The 18539-nt window shown below is 35.2% G+C and overlaps 1 protein-coding gene across 1 annotated transcript in view; it reads right to left on the minus strand.

Moving 5' to 3' along the window:
* Nucleotides 1–18539, minus strand: part of LOC139122783 (paladin-like) — a 75729-nt gene that overhangs the window by 51139 nt on the left and 6051 nt on the right. The window contains exon 2 of the mRNA XM_070688489.1: nt 5175–5450. Coding sequence (XP_070544590.1) covers nt 5175–5441 — 267 coding nt within the window. The 5' untranslated portion in view covers nt 5442–5450. The remainder of the gene's footprint in view (nt 1–5174; nt 5451–18539) is intronic.

Consider the following 18539-nt stretch of genomic DNA (forward strand, 5'->3'; position numbering starts at 1 on the left):
ATGGTGGCCATTTTGAATTTCAAGTGATGGTAATTATCGGTAAAATTGTTTCTCTAGTACTAAATTTTGCTAGGTGATTATTATTCTTGATTTCAAATTGCAAAGTTCTGTCACCAAGAAAGCTGACAATTAAGCTCTGCCTTTCAAAGTGATGTTATCTGCCTCAAGAGACTCTGATACAGTGTATTGTGATCACAGGTGACAATAAAATTCAAAGCTAGGAGAGTCTTTCATGAGAATTCAAAGTGTACTGTGGTCTTTGAGATCTGAAACTCAGCAGACAGATATACTAGGTTGAGTCAGTTTGAGGACTAGTACAGATTTCTTTGTTGAGTTTGCATGAGTTGTAAATCCTGTGACACATGATTTGAAAAGTTTCTTGTGATCTGCTCTTCAAGGAGAGAATGTTCAAAGTTTGCATTCGGTGGGATATCATACATTCACACCAGGTGGTACGTACACATTAAATGCTGTGTGCCGGGCTTGACTAGAGCTCTTAAGTGTCTTTCTCATGCTACAGTGTTTTGAGAAAAATGCAGCTGCACTGTTCCATAGCTTTCCCCCCAACTACCTTGCTACCATAGAAACATATCAAGCTGATTTCTTTGGTATACGTTTGAAGAATACCTATACTCTGACCTTTGACCTCAATTTGCTTTCAAAAAGTCCTTGTTGATGGCTTGATAATACCTCGTCTGTTGACTACGATGATTCATGTTGATTGCCATTGTTAACAGAACTGATTTGTGTCAGCCGTCAGTCAGACACAAAAGTTGACAAGAAGAGACAAAGTTAAATTGCATAATATAACACTAGTGGCTGTGTCTTCAATCTAAATCTTAAATAAACAGTTGTGTAACTATCTTTCTATACTCTGAGACTTTGAACTTTCACAAAGATAATTGTGGGAATTGTGGATGTGTTTTAAATCGTTTACAAGAAATTGCTTTGAAAATTTAAGTTTTATTACTTTGATGTGTTTCAGAGAAATATTATGATAAGCATATTTCTTTCCTTCCTTATTGCTGGATATGTACACTGTACGCAAGATGACAAACTTTGGCCAACTGTGATAGGCTGGTTTGCAGATTGCATTCACTGATAAACAGCTAATCATTATTAATGATAATATCACTGATTGTAATTAATATATTTTGACCTTCGCTCACAGTTACCAAAAATAGTCCATGAGGAGTGCCTTTCCATTGAATTCGTGATCAAACCAAAAATGATACACAATATGATGTTCTCTCTCCTTTAGCCAATGAACTTACTGACTGTGTGCATTCCCTCCAGAAAAAATTTGGCTATCACAAATCTTGTTTGTTAGGGGTCACAATTTCAATTAAATCTACAGTATCATGTTTAACATTGCTATCTCGTGTTTCTACAGAAATCTTGATGGCACCATGGCCACTATCAAATCTTGGCTGATTTCACATATGGCAAAAACAATCCGATGGGCAGTATCTTAAGTTAAACAAGGTACAATGCTTGAGACAACTGAAGCTGCGATAGCTACAGCCAAGAATTTAAACTTCACCTCAGTCTAATTGTACTTTTTTGGGGTTACAGAACTTTCTATTTAAGTCTAACTTTGGTTTTTTTCCAAAGAAAAAGTCAACAAACTTCACAAAAATTTAAACCATAATACTTTCACTTCAGTGCATCTGAGAATTATTACTTGGCTGCATTGGCTCTACCTTTTGACATATTTTTCACTAATTTTAATTCTGCTTTTAAAATAAATTTACTTATTCTCTTCCCCCAATTATGTCTAAATGTTGGGTACTCAGCTTGTCAACTACAGCCTTATAGTATGTATACTGTGCAATGTGATCGATGATGATTGAATTTTAGTCTGGACTAGAAATTCATTTGTCAAAAACAACACTCCATGTTGTGCACAACGTCTTGAGTTTGCAAGACAAATACTTAGTATTTGCCGTATTTAAAGTAGAACACGCCTTGGGGACAGCTATTCGTACTCTCAAACTTTTCAAATTCTTTTCTGATCTACCACTTGTGGGGGCTCATTTTAAAGCTCTTGGTATAAGAAAAAGTTTTATTATCTTGGTTTTTTGAAAATCAGAAATTTTATTTTTTTCCATTGAGTTAACACAAGGATGGCGGCCATTTTGAATTTCAAATCAAAGCTTAAATTTGGTTATTTGTTTTGCTAGTACTAAAATTTGCATGGTGACCACCAATTTTCATTCTTGACTTTGAAAGAGCCTAGTTGAAAGATTTCTTGCAGTAAGTTTCAGCAAATGTTAAGGCCCTTTGCTTTCGAGGCCCATACTACCTTAACATATTGTGGAAGAAAGATAAGACAATGTGATCCACAGTTACAGTGTAATATTTCCTCAAAGCAAAACCACAACCGATAAGCCACAGTTACGCTTTGCACAGTGTACTGACGACAAATTTTGTAATTACTCTTATCCTAGGCACTTTTTTGCTTATCTACCTCTTCATTTGATCTTTATACCCATAAAAAGTATTCATAAAGAAAGGATAATGTATAAATATTGTTTCCGGATATCTTATCACTATATTCAATGAAATTGAGTTTCCTATCTCTCTAACATATTCTTCTATAGGGAACTAAATTTAGCTGCAGAAATTCAAAAGTTTTGTTGTTTCTGACCCATTCAAGCCACTCAGGTCTATAATTATGTAAATCTAGAAAACTATTTTATACATCAGTTACATTTGAGAACGGTAAAAGTGCCTTGCATTTATTTCTGTACTTATTTTATTCCTTTTTAAATTGCCATAGAATTGTATTTAGGAAATGCACACTGATCTACGTTTCGTTTTTAATCAGAGATATTTTTACACCCAGTAATACTATAGATATGATATTTGAAACATCCGGAAAACTTTCCTTATTCATTACACATTGAGACACACTGGCCACATTGTATTGTAAAACAAAAATCATTTCAATATAATGTTACAGTATCTTTTTATGTCAGTATTCTGAATCATTAACCTAAATCATTAACTCTGTGAGTGCCAAAGTCAAATTTTGTCACCTTTTTAAAATACAACCTAGGTGGATTTTTTTTAGGTCCAAACATTGTTTTTTGAAATTTTTCAAAAAATCTTGGTCAAAAACTGTAGCCTATGAAAAGTGCTGTCCATTTGGTCCAAAATTATCAAGAACATTACAGAGAGAAATCATAAAAAGTGCTTAAATGTTGCACAAAAATTTTGGTGGGAAGATTGCAGCACTCAAAGGGTAGATCTTCATAAAGTTGCATATTCCATGGCTTTCAATAACAGTTTGATTCTGTCAAGGACTAATAACATTGTAGCATGATATTCTTCACCAAGTATGGGATCGAGGTCGAGAAAGCTACCATGGAGATATTGAATTATTTGTCACAAATTGATTGAGAAATGACAGCCCATGAAGGAGGCTTTGTGACTGTGTCATGAACTCTGACCTTTACATCAAATCAATCACAGCTTGGGTTGGTATCCTGTGCTTATAAGTTCAGTTCACCACCTTGGTTTGGCCAAAAAACACGGTTGTTTTCAATGTTGAGCACCGACAGACAACTGGGAAGGGGGAGGGGGGGTAGTAGGTTAAGTGGGCCTGTCCTTCTTCTGTCAAAACAGACGTGAGATTTGCCACATTCTACATTGGCATTTGATGTTGACAATGCCAAGATCACATGAAGGTCACACAGAGCTCTGTCAAAGCCGACCTGTCACATGACAGTATCCTCCCCTAAATACCATATTGCCAGTTTTTTTTCTCCAATGTAAAAACATCTGATGCCTCTGTTCTATGCATACCAGCAAATGACAATGATGAATGATAAATTACATCATTACTTAGGTGAATTGCTGCAAGTCAATAATATAACACACTTAGAGTGTAGTTAAAAACTAATTATTAATAGCAGGGCATCAAACCTTTGGTGCAGTTTAAAACCTGAATTAAGTCCATGCTTGGCAAAAATAAATTTACATCACATCAGAGGCAAAGAGAACATTTTGTATGTGAATATTTCCAAATGAGATTAATTTACATGATTATCAAATATCTGCATTTCTGAATGCTGGGGTTATACAACTATACGGAAAGTACAGCAGGCAGATTATATGTACACTCCATTAAAATCCACATCGTCCTAAAGTACACACCCCTTCACAAGAAAGGAAGCAGTATCTAACTATCGATGATGAAAAAATACAAAAATAAACAGAATTACAGAGGTAAAATCACCATATCTCGTGGGAGAACACTGGCGTCAGAAATCTGACAGTTAAAAATTTAAGCTACCAACTAGAAGACCTAGTCAACCTATAGGATTTATACAATGGCTTTGACAATTTGGTCAGTCTTATCAGCATGAAAACATAAATTATTTGTGTTGCAATGTTTATTTAATTTGAGGTAATGAAGAGAGGTCACCAATGTCTGTCTATAAAACATAACCTGCCACTCCCGACAAGACAGCTGTTGCTCTGAATCATCAGCGTAAAAATTCTGCAAGTATTAAAAGTTGAGTTCAGAAGGTTGAATAAAGCACTCACTTAAAGCTCCATTAGCCGTACATTGTGATGTACTATCCGACATTTGTGTTCTGTTTGAGTAATACAGTTTGTTTATCTACTCCACCCATAATGTTGAAATGCAAAGGTGTGTTTAACAGGCCACAGAGCCTAGTAGGAGTTCATTGTCCAATGTTATGAGTGAAATTTCTGTAAGTCTACACTTGAATTAATGCGTTCGCAGAGTTCCTTGTACAGGCTGGGCTATTACATACTTTATATTTAAATAAGGTGTACGGAAAAAGAAAACATACTTGTTTTCCAGAACAGAAATTATGAATATATTTTTTAAATTACAGCTATCAGACTCTCTGAGCAAATACTAAAACTGGAATTACAGAAACCAATTTCATACAATTTAGCGAAGATTCTCAAATTGAGAATCAACAACAGCTACGGTGTTTAGGAATACTCTCAAGTTTTTATGATTCATTATTTGTTTACTGTAGTAGCAATTACTATGTACCAGATCCTTATTTGTACTGATGTTATCCAGTCCATACTTAAAAATACCACAAGTTTTCATATGGTGTAATTTGCATAATTTATGAATATGCAAATAAAATATATAATATGCATATATCGCCAAATGAAAATCTTACCTGTACTAGATTGTGCTCTGGCATTCCTTCTTTTATCCTTCCTTTGACTGCATGAGAGTTCTGTTTTGTGTTACACTGGTATTCCTCAAGATTGTCCTTGATGATAATTGGAGCAACTTCGTTCATTATCACGTTTTTCCCTTTGTCGTGTTTTCTGCTTTCAAAGGAATTTTTCGAGTTCTGCTCCTGAATCCTTGGTGAGAATTTTCTTGAAGCCACCGGCTCTGGAGATATCACAGGAGTTGAGGAGCTTGCTCCAGTCCCCATGGTGACAACCTAATACAATGCAGGGAAGAAAAGGAGTGATAACATAAGAACTAAATTGCTGACTTAAAAAGCGTTTGCATGAGTCCTTCTTTCCAGGGTATATGCTATATGCTTTGTCATAATGAGAAATTTGAAATAATGAAAATTGTGGTTTGGTGAATACAAAGTAGATGCATTCAACAACAAAAAAATTAGTAAAAGCTGAAAAATCTGGAAAACAATCACTTAATAGGTTTTGCTTTTCAAGGTAGTCCATAAATCTTTTAATGAAAACACTGCAGCCTCATGGCTGGAGAAGCATCAGGAGCATCGCATTATGAAATGAGAAATCTAGGATGATTACATTCCGATCTGATCAAACATTTGCTACATGAAACATTCTACCCCCTGCTGTTCTTTTAAATCTGAAAAAGATTGCAATGATAAGAAAACAGGATGTAAAAGACCTTTTGAAAAGACAAAATCTGTTGATTCACGAGTGTCCGTAAAACACATTTTCTAGCTCCATGGGAGCCAAATATTGTATGCCACTAATGTCATTAATATATAGTTGGATGACAAATAACTCAGTGGGAAAACTCAGAATTATCAATCATAAACTAAAATAATTGCAGCTGGGGGCTCTAAAATTGATTTTTTGTGTGTCCAACAATATATTTTAGTTATGACAACAATGCTAAAATTTAGTTTTAGAATTTGCAACTAGTGTGCCTTCTTCCACTGTTGAAATATTTTAACACTGTTTGATGCCGGGTTTGTTCTCTTTGAAAACAGAGAAAATGCATTGAGTGGGAAGTTTTCGTGAATGTTATATAGTACTGAATCAGAGGTATTTGTACATCGACTTCCTGGCTGTATATTCCCTGTTACAAGTTACCTTTCACCATCATGGTACGTCCCAAACCCATTTTTTATTGACGATGACGTCACTGAGGGACCTGTTTAGAAGGCATTGAGGTAAACAGGTCAACAGGTATGGTAAACACTGGCCATGAAACAAGTTTACACTTGGTAAATTATCTGCACACAATTTGTTTCTGGCAGCTGAGATAATTTTGCATTGATGGTTTCAACAGCTCATCTGTGCCAACTTGGGGGCATTATCTACCTTGGAGGATCACTTTAACCCTTTCACCCCCAGTTCCCTGTATACAGGTCCAACTTTACCATGGAAAACAATGGATTTGGGACAAACCATGGTGGTGAAAGGGTTAAAGTGGCACTGACATAATGTGAAATATCTGGCGAGGGTAATGTGGTACATAGGTGTTGAATGAATTTCCTATGTAAGTTGTAACACCTGGCAAACTGGCACGTGGCTGTCCACTGTCTCCCTTCACATTATTCTTGACCGCAGAGTGACGTCAGTGGGTGAAACGCCCGTGAGCGAGGCGAATGAGAAATCAGACGATACAGAAGCTAGAGCGAATGATACAGAAATTGTGTGGAAAAAGCAGAACTAAAAGCTATGTCATTTATGTATATTAAAACTTTGAATATTGGTTTGGTGATTGAAAAATCTGAACTTCAATTATTTGTTTTCACCGCACTGTGACATAAAAATAACATAAGAACCCGCAAGTACCCAGATGACCGAGACTGTTGAGAATATTACGTATACTTTATGATCATTTGTTTATAAATGCAATCTATGTTTGTAAATTTTTTTGCATATCAAGTTTTCATCTCACTGATGAACATTACATATCAATTTACCAGATAGATATGTACAATAAAGACAAAGTCACAAAATATTATTAATAAATCCACCTATTATTGGATCTAAGAATGCCTTGAAACTATCTGCAAACCGAAAGTAAAATGTGGCAATTTTTGACTCGATATGACAGGGGGCTTATTTTCTATCTCTGCATCAATGAATGCTAGATTCTCTCAGTGCCTCTAGGAAATAACAATCTAGCGCTGAACGTTTTTAAATTCTCTCCTCATTTCTGACATGCTTTGACCTTATCTATTCATTTACAATCTCAATTTAAAGAGTTATATTCAAATATACATAGCGTGGTTTGTGATAATGTAAACACAACACACGCATGCAGCAACACAACTCCATACGCTAACATCATTAATACATTTACCTTATTGATATCAGTGTTTCAGAAAGAGCTGAATGTTTAAAGTAAAATAATTATGGGAAATTTACTGCGATTAATTCTTAAAATAACCTACGAATATGAGTATCTGCAAAGTTTACAGCTGTACATTGACGTCACGATTCTATTCACTTCCAAACAGTAAAAATTAAAGTTAGGCTTGACGGCACATATATCACATGTACCTGTAAATCTCTCATATAAGCTAGGGATCACTGGGGAATCACTGCACATTTTGAGAGACCTCATAAAACGGATTTATCAAAAAAAAAATCTGATTTCCAAAATTCCGAAATATCTTCAGTCAAAAAGTCAGGAATATAAGACACACTAAAACAAGACTATAAAATTGCACTATAGCTTACGTTGCCATGGTCTTACTTCAGTAACACATCAACTGTTGTACATAATATGTTTCACAATATCTGGCATCGTGTAGTACTATACACTAAAGTCTCTAGCGAAAAACAGACAATATTATATGACAAAATAAAATGCCACAATTTGAAACTAGGACTGAATTGAATTCTGCATCATTTTAATCATTCATAAATATGAACTTATTCGACGTGAGTAATGCCCGAGATCTTTCTCAGTAGTCATCCACATAAATGATGAGAAATCTTTTGCTGTTCCCATAGCATTTCTGTAGATTTTTCTCATATGCTGTCATTTTGTCTGTGAAATATTGACTCATATGCTTCTCTCCAATATGCTGCACAAATCACTTTGAATCATGCTTGCCAATGAAACAATTATAAACTTGTTTTAATGTATCTTGATGAAAGTTATTTTTGTTTTCACACTTTTCCCTCCCAAACATTGCCCTCTCATCCCCTTCACCCTAGTACCGTGACAGCTGTCTGATGTTGTTTTTAAAAGAGATATCCAGAAGTTTCAGAAATTGTCTTTGTGTTCACACTGACAAGCCTTTGATAGCACTCTACATTTCAAATCAATGTGACCGTTCTACTGCTTGATTGTGACGATGATGATGATGATGATGATGTGAATGATGTTGATGACAATGACGACGATGATGATGATGATGCTGTTGATGATGATGATAAGGATGATAACAATGATGATGATGATGATAATGATGATGATGATGATTATAATGATGATGACAATGACAAAGATGATGATGATGATGATGATATTGGTGATAGATTGATGATAATGAGGTGGAGGAGAAGGATGGTTGAGGAAAAAGTGATTTGCTGTTTCTAGTTTCAAGACTTTCCTCGCAGATATATTTTTTGCAGATATATTTTTTTGGTGTGTGATATGAACAATAGCGAGTATGTGTGCATGCAAGTGCTTCATGATATCCACAACGTGTGGAGGTCAGAGAATTTGTAACGACTTAGTTCGGTTGTTGAACCCCTCTTCACAAAGGTCTAGATGGTTTTGGCTGTGATCCACTACTTGACAATTCTAGGTGTTGTGTGCTGTGGTTCAAAATTCAATTGAAAATTTGCACGGTTTGCTACCTGCATGCAAACATAATCTTGTTCAAATGCCAAAATCACGTCAGTTAGACATCTTTTCCACCCTTTGCTGCCTCTGTGTATGTCTGCTGGCTGTAGAAACTTGACTCTCTCGTTCAGTGAAAGCAATCCTGGCCACCTGTGGCACGACACGCATTATTCCTTTTTTGCCTTAGAAAAGCAATGTTTCCACCTGCTAAAGCAATTTAATGGAAGGACCTAAATATGTGGAAATGTGTTTCTAGCGGTGTGTCACTGAATCCAGAGTTTCTTTGCATTTCAATAAAAGATGTTAGTGATTCACTTTGAGGTGAGCCACCTCTGGTCAAAATGAAACTGGTTGGTCAAAAAAGGTGAGAGCAGGAAGATCTGTCTCACAGCTGACAAACCAGATTACTCGCGACATTTTCTTGTACCTGCTGCTGATCAACTTTATGTTTTGAAAGGATGTTTTACGATGTGTTGCATACATTAGTAGACCTGTATACTGGGGGTATGTTCACAAACTGACAAAGGATATTCTTATTATTCTGTGTTTTTCATAATTGATGACGGGATGGTCGTGACAGTAAACTTATTTGACACTGTATGGCAAACATCTTGTTAATGAGTTTTCACATGACGCTTATTTTAAAATAGTTTGTACACAGAGGTGGTTTTTGTTTTATTTCACGAATTTTGCCACGATTTATTCATGCATTTATCAAAAATTAATATTATTTATTATGAACATTTGTTAATTCATGCACACGAAAGACTGACTCTTTTGACATTTTTTACGCACCACCAAACAATTTTGATAGCCATGTCCCTAGTAATACATAGTTCAGTCATCTGTGATTAAAATTTTCATTTCTATTTTCCATCATCTACCAACCGAAAGTCGCATCCTATGCATGGATGAGTTTTTCAAGCCGGTATTGAAGTGCGTGCGAATTCAAAGCAGTTATTTTAGTTTTCTCTCTTAAATAAATGTCAGTATAGTCACGTCAATACAACTATCTCCACAATATGATAACCGGTGCACACACAATAAGCCAGTGATCTTCCCGTTGCCCTGGCAACCCGCCAAGCAACATCTGGTTGCCTATTCTGTGAAAGTTTACAATGACATTTCCATACCAGTTGCTATGGCAACATGATGACTCTTTGTTGGTTTAATCCCCTTCTATATATAGCAAACCGATATTAAATGTCTGGAACTATAGCGGATTGCTTTCCAGCAATGTAGAGTATATTCAACAGAAATGCAATATCCGATAAAAAATTCTATCATATACCTTCTTTTTCAGCATTGACGTTTTAGTTGTCTGGGGGACTTGTAGATTGGGTTCTGTACGTGCATCTGTGCACGCTTTCACGCAGATATCTCAGACATGCCTGGGTCGATTTCTTTTAAACTTGGTACAAGAATATTACACTCTGGCATACATATGCATGTTGATTGGTTTTGTTATATAATCCAATATGGCCAGCTGGCAGCCATTTTGTTTCCATTTTCTTCATGTCTAAAGGCATCATGCGGATGTACCTGGACTGATTTCATTCAAAGTTGGCATAAGGACAACACACTATGACATACACATACGTGCATCTGGCCACCATGAGGCCACTTTACTGTGAATTTTTACAGCCAGGGTTATTATTCTGACAAGCCTTGCTGATTCAATTCTTTGAAGCTTAGCACAAGGAAAATACACTATGACTATGCATTCTATGATATGAGCCAATGTGAAATTCTCAGAATTCGATGAAGAAACTTCATGAATCTAGGCACGAATCTGAATCCTGTATCGTTTTACAAAAATCAATGCGACGCAAGTTACAACTATACATGTACCTGCTTAAAGGCCCAATACCTGTATCTTTTTCACATTATTTTTGTGATTTTACTTTCAAACTAATTAGTTCATGGGAATGTACTCATTGAGGGTTGTTTATACAGGTAGAACAAACTATCCACTGAGACTAAATGTGCAATTTTGAGCAAGATAAATAATAAATGTTTGCCCAAACATAAAATGGCACCCTCATGCAAATAAAGCAAAAACACAGTACTCAGTGCATATATGCATTGGAATCTTCACAGAAACAACAGAGAAGTCCAAGATGATGCATAGTGCTGAATGTTTTCCACTAGGACACCATATGCTATGTTTTCTTTGTAATATTACCAATTTTTAAAAATGGCGGGAAATCAAAATAACGGTTAAAATTTAAATTTACTTTCCAATATTTCAGTGGTGAAAGACTATATCCTTGAAATATGTAGAATTTAAAGAAAACCAGAGAAAAAAGAAAGCCTTTTTCAGGTCGACAAATTTCAAGAGTTACAGCTACAGGGGCTTTAATGTTACCACAGTTAACCTGCAAAATAACACCACAATGCTCACCACCTTACAAGTACATACATTCTGCATTCTGGAGCAAATTAAGAATTACACTGCTGTTATTTCCATAACTGCTTTCTTCACTTCTTCTTTCCTCTCCCATACCATCCATCACTTCTCAGATCACACCTCCACTATATATCCTCTACAAAATGTATCAACCACAAACTTTCTCACAAAGTGCTACTGTACACTACATGTTAATACACTACAGTACAAAACAGGATATAACACATACCAATATGATAAAAATCCATTATTCTGTAAAATCAACCCTTCAAGTTCAATAAGTACATGACATAAACTTGACTGCTAGTCACAGCTGCTTTACATCTGATGAACCAACAACACACAATTTGATTATGTTGGGACTGTATCATCGACAATGACCTATGTAATGAACCGACTTACAACTTAGGTTTACTTGTTGCTTGCATGGTGATTACTCAGCCTGAAATGTTCTACCAAGTCTTCATGTCTGATTAAAATCTTTTCATAGAAGACCACATAGCACCACTGATGCATGTGATAGAATTCACAGGTTGTCAAAATGTTGTGATTGTCTAAAACATCCGACTTAATCATGTTCATATGCAATGCCAACAAAAAAAAGTTTGTAACCATATTTTTTGAATTTAAAGGTGCCAGGATATAAACAAGTACAGAATCATAGACTGTACTGAAATATTATGACTTCAAGATCATAGCATTTATGGTTTGGTGGTGAAAACTTAACAAAGCTATCATCACAGTTCCAGTCGGCTGAGAAACATCTAGTCTGATTAGATTGATTTTGGCTACAGATTATCCTCTTTATTTAGAATCCAAAGCACAAGCAAACATGCCATAATCTGATCTGACGTTGATAGAAACCACAATACTGATTATCTCTCAATGGATGGGTTCGTCTTTTCTTACATGCAAACAGTAGTGACAAAGTGACTGGTTTTTACCAAGAGAGAAACCCCATCCTCAACACATTATGACTTTAACCCTTTCACCACCATGGTTTGGCCCAAACCCATTGTTATCAATGGTGATTGTGGACCTGTTTACAGGGAATTGGGGTGAACAGGTTAAAATTTTAGGATACTGAGCTGCAGAGTATTCAAGTGACAAAATTACTGAATGTAACTTATACTACTGTAAAGAGAAAAACATTTGTAATACTATATCAACATTTTTGTTAATTCCTGTATAGTTTGATCTTTGATAGCATGCACTTTACCTTATTCCAAAGATTCATAATTCATAAAATCTTCTCTTCATTTTGAAAGAATCGTGTGGCTTGTCATACATCTGATAATGCTTATAGAACTTTGATATGACAAATTTAGTGACAACAACTTGTAGGATTCACAAAATTGGAAACTGTGAACATGCATGTATAAAATATATATGTATGGTATATACATGTGTCTGTGCCATTGTCTGTTAGACGAGTATCTTACAGACTACACCCATAATGGTACATCACTTCACTATTCCTCTGAAAGGAAGTCCTGTTCATCAACAAGAATCGTTGAAATGACAAGTAACTGACACACCTAGGTGATGTCACCATGGCAACATTTGAAAGGACATGCAACCTGAAACAATCCCTTGTCATACGTGCCAGGGCTTCCTTCTGTTATCCATTATTCATGGCACTGTACAATTCCCTTTGTCAATCGCCAGATAAGAGCTGTTTCCATGGCGACACATGTTGCATGGCTACCAAACAAAACAATCTTTTGTGAGGTTAGTTTAACGGTGATAGGATCTCAGATTAGCACTGTGGGCACTGATTTACATCCTGGATAGTCTGTCTGTTCATCTTGCAAAAGTAACAAACTCACTCATCGTGACAGAGCAATTTGATGTATTTTTTGTCCATGGATAATTTTGGTGTTTGGATGACAATTTAATGACTGTAAGCAAAACGGTGAAGTGAATATTTCATTTTCTACTATCAATTCCTTATTTTCCATCAGCTTGTGTCTTTTAATATGACTTTCGCTGACTCCAATTTAACAAGAATGCGCCACTTGCAATATGGTAATTATACATTTAAATGAAACCGCTTTGTCACCATACCTGCGCTTTTCGAAAGGATCAATTTTTGTCTATCTGACAGACGTAAAACATCATCACGTTACCCAGAAGAGCGATGACGCATGCACAACTTTTGTATTTTTTGTTGCCCTGAGCAGATATGTCCTTTGGATGTCAATTATGAAGATGAAATGAATTTTGATAGGCATTGAGCGAGTCATGTATCATGTAGCTTTCATACTCCAAAAAATGACGAATTGAGTCGGAGAGTATGATGTTCATTGATAGTTGTCAGTTTGAAAATTCAACAGCTTATCAATCGGTCGGTAAAACTGCTCTCACTTACGATCTCAGTAAAATCATGAAAACAAACTCAGCGATAGTTATATTTGGTATTCAAAAAAAGATGAATTAATTGAGAGAATGGTATTCATTGGTAGCAGTTATTTTGAATATTCTTCCACTGGTTATTGATTGATCAAAAAGACTGCTCCCATTTACTAACTTAAAGAATCAGTCATGAACACAAACTCACTAGGTTGTCCCCTATAGCCTCAAAATCTAAAACTCTGCTCGTTGAAAAAGACAATACAAACTTTAAGGTAAATTGCCCACACAATATAAAATGGAATTTCTGGAAACATATTGCTAAATATAATACCAGAAACAATTTGGTCATATCAGACTGGATTTCATTTCATACTATGATCATTTTTAACACAGAACAAGACTCCCTAATTACAGGGATGCAGTCGTCGGAACTGCGCTCAAAGGTCGTATGGGACCCATACGACCAATGTAAACACTGTATCCAAGGTACGATGGTGATTGATGAAAGTTAAAACATGTCTGTCATTATCTACATCGTATAATCCAAATGATGCAGCTATGATGATGAAGTGCATCGATATCGTGCACGAAATACACTGTTTATAAACAAGAAACTCACAGAGGTGCACTTCTGACAACTGTTTCCCTTTAAATGATCCTAACTGTTTCAAAACTATAAAAAATTTGGATTAATCCCTATTCCAAATACATCTCTTTAAAAAGAAAATCTTGACAGAAAAGATGTCATGGACAAGACTGCGAAGACTGTCAACTGAAGAATATTTCTTGGCGTGATGTCAGAGATGCAGAGTATAACACCTTGAAGATAACAGGGACAAATTCTTGCCTAGATCTTTTGCTGGGGACATTTTTTGTTGAATGGGTTTACAACCTCTGGACACTTCCTGAAAGATGTGAATTTTTCATGGCATTGAATTATTGAAAGTGAAAAAAATTGAGAATTTAACGGATGTAGCCTTGTCCATCAAATATGAATAACTTCATTATTAAATACAGAACAGCTTCTTTGAGTGTCATCAATTGGAGCAGAGTGAATCTTTTGAACTAATTTTCTTCAAGCTATGTCTCTGTAACTATGGAAAACAATAAAATTATAGCTGCAGACACACTGGGTGCCCTTGTGAAAATAAGGTATCTTTAACGGCAATGAATTGATGCTTTCTGAGAAAAAGGTGTAATTCTACTCGTATCGTAAAAAATTTACATTTTTATAGCGCTTGCAGCTCCTAATCATAGCTGTATATTTTGAGACATGTATTCAAGTGCTTTTAATCTGTATATACATGTAAGCAAACAGTTGATGAAAATTTAAGGAGTTAAACACGTTTGGTGATATAAGGCCATTATATAAGTCCATATATATGTAATTTCCAATATCATTTTTTGTGATTCAGTTATAGTCCAGACTAGACTTCATTTCAAAAACCAACAAGCAAAAAAATTTGCATATTGTATACAACGCATTGCATCAAAGCGATACTTTTACTTCAACATGCTTCAGGAAAAACAACAACAAAATTTGTTTACAACAACAAATATTTGTGAGGGGTTACAGCTGGATATTGCCCCTTTCACACATCAAAATGACCTTGTGTCCAAAGACAGAGAAGTTCAAAGTCCTGTATGAATTGTAATGCATTACTCATAAATCCCTTTACAATACGGCTTACCTCACTCTTTTTTCACAAGAAGTGTACATTGTAATTATGTGAGCTGACTATATCATTCTCTTAATGCATTCACAACACCAATCACACTATATCTACGTTTAAATACCTTCTTTCAGATAATATCATTTGCACTTTTCCAAAAAATGCACACCACTTTAGTTTCAATATACAAAGAATAGCTAGGGTTTTAGCAAACTGCTTATATTAAAATTTTCCTACGTAGGGACTCTGTGTGTATTTTACATTTGGTAATTCTGTTGTGTCATATGGGGTCTATGAATTCTAAACTAACCAACTGCTGTTAGCGGTGATGATGATGATGATGATGATGATGATGATGATAATGATGTTGATGATGATGATAATGATGATGATGATAACATTGATAAGGAGGATGATGATGATGATGATGATGATGATGATGATGATGATGATGATGATGATGATGATAATGATGATGATGTTGTTGATGATGATGATGATGATGATGATGATGATGATGATAATGATGATGATAACAATGATATGGATGATGATGATGATGATGTTGATGATGATAATGATGTTGTTGGTGATGATAATGATAATGATAACGATGATGATCATGATATAATGATGATGAAGACATACAGAATCATATCAAAATTATGATTGTCCAAAGTATGTATTCAAATGGTTCAATACACACAATGCAACTTGAGAAACCATTGATTATTGTCAACAAATTGTCACCAATGACAGATCTATTTATCCCATTGAATCACATTTCTTCAGTCAAAACAGAGAGTCTACTTTAACAGGGATGCAGCACTTTATGGCATAAAAATAACACTTTATTTTGCTTTGAGGAAGGAGTTTGTACTTGTAAGGAGAATTTTTGGATGGGATTGACATTCATGGCAAATGCCTCCACAATTGATATCACCTCTAGAAATATCTCACCATTTCCAAAAGCTTCATAGTTTGTAGACAAGTAGTCTTGTTTACCCTCGGTTATTGACCACACAAGTAGGTGTTCTAGTGTATCAAGTCAAGGTCTGATCCGGCTGAGGTTTCATTACGCGGCATAATGGAATGGGTTTTAATCCGCTACAGATGTTGGATAAACACAATGTTCACCTGCACACTTCACTCCCTATCATTGACTATAATGACCTGTCAGTGTAAACTGTGTTTTGTCTCCCTCCCAACCTCCTCAATCCCCCCTCAGAGGCAATTTACACACCGCAACTTCATCATTGTCAAGACAAAAAAAATCTTATACCATCGACATCAACATATAATATTTCTATCACCATTGTATAGATAAACAAGCACAATAATTAAATTCATTTTAAACTTATTTTTCCTTCCATTCATACCAAAATATTATAATATCTGGCTAAAACAAAGTCCGCTTTACGTGACAATCAATATATATCCAACAATTGTTCCAAAATGGTTGACCCCATTTCACTAAAATGAGAAAAATTTAATTAAACCATTTTAATGTTTTCTGTTAGCTTAATGAGAAAAATCCAATAAAATCACTCACATGAAAAACAATATTGCTCACAATTGAGCAATTACCTAATGTTGTTTTATAGCCGTATACATTTGATGAGTTTTTGCAATCAGATACTTAATAACATGGTAGTGTTCATCAATGAGATTTTTCAACTACCATAAAAACCCTATTAATTCGTCCACCCTATTTTTTTCTCAAAACGTAATTTTATTTTACCCTTATCAATTCAACCACAGATGGAGATTGGGACTTTCTCATGGAGATTGGGACTTTCTCAATCTCTTTTTTAATTCAACCAACCTATCATGACAAACTATTTTGAACATTTTTTAGAAAATACACAAAACAAATAATCTACAGCACAGAATGTCTACGTCAAGACTTCATCATCCAACATGGTAAGTATATCACTTATGAACTGTCAAAATAGTTCAAATACCTAATAATTCGACCACTAAAATTATTTTGCCTTTGTTAATTTTCTAATAATTCAACTATTTAAAATCATAATTATTTTTTTTCTGGTCCAATTGGTAAGGTTTTTATGGTAGTACTAATTTTTTCTACAAAAAAGGGATTAAAACTTACTTTTGATAATACTTTCATTTTCGTTATTACAATTTGAAAATGAGTACATTTTCTTACCCTTCTGCCTACACTATAGTGAACCGCGGACTATTTCCGATGAAAACACGACGTACTGTGTGCCATACACCGTCTCATCAGAAAACGAATTCTAGTCTGGACTAAACTGTAGATGTCAAAAACAACATTGAACATGGCACACAAAGGGGCTGAGTTGACAAGTTGAAGACGATGCAATTCAACACGTTTCTTTGCATTCAACGAGACGTCGCAAACAGGAGACAAATACTGGAAAAAACATCAGTAAATAAAGTCAATAGAGCTTTTAATGACATGGACAACAAGCTCTTAACAAACCACTCATTTAAAATACACAGTCTTGCACAGTGTCTGCTCTTTCTGAGGTTCCACATTCATACTTCATGAGAAACAGTTATTGCAATATTATACAGTCCATGAGCTTGGGTTCACGATAAAGGTGCCAGATTCCAAACACATCTGCGCACTTTTTATATTCGTGAATCATCAGATTTCGTGCATTGTAGAATGCATTCATATTCTTAGAGATTAAATTTACTATTTTTATATCTGCCTCATATCCATTTAGATTAAAATTCACTGTGTGCCTGTTCAATAATTGGAACTTATCTTGGATCCTGTGATTGGTCGATGCTTTTTTAAGTTGCTTAACCCAATTTCACTCATGGTTCCCTGTAAACAGACTAGAAAGTAACAACCAATAACAATGGATTTGGGCCAAACCATTGTGGTGAAAGGGTTGGAACAGCAAAATCAGGCAAACTGACACAACTGTATCACTTCAAAATCATTCAAACTTGAGGAACTACAGGTTTCCATGCACCTCAATATTTTACACCAAGGAACATAATGTCTTCGGTTATATTGCAATAATTGCGGTGTATATATCCATGTATTGTTTTTTAAGCAAAGCTG

Source organism: Ptychodera flava, chromosome 22 (assembly GCF_041260155.1).
Source record: "Ptychodera flava strain L36383 chromosome 22, AS_Pfla_20210202, whole genome shotgun sequence".
NCBI lineage: Eukaryota > Metazoa > Hemichordata > Enteropneusta > Ptychoderidae > Ptychodera > Ptychodera flava.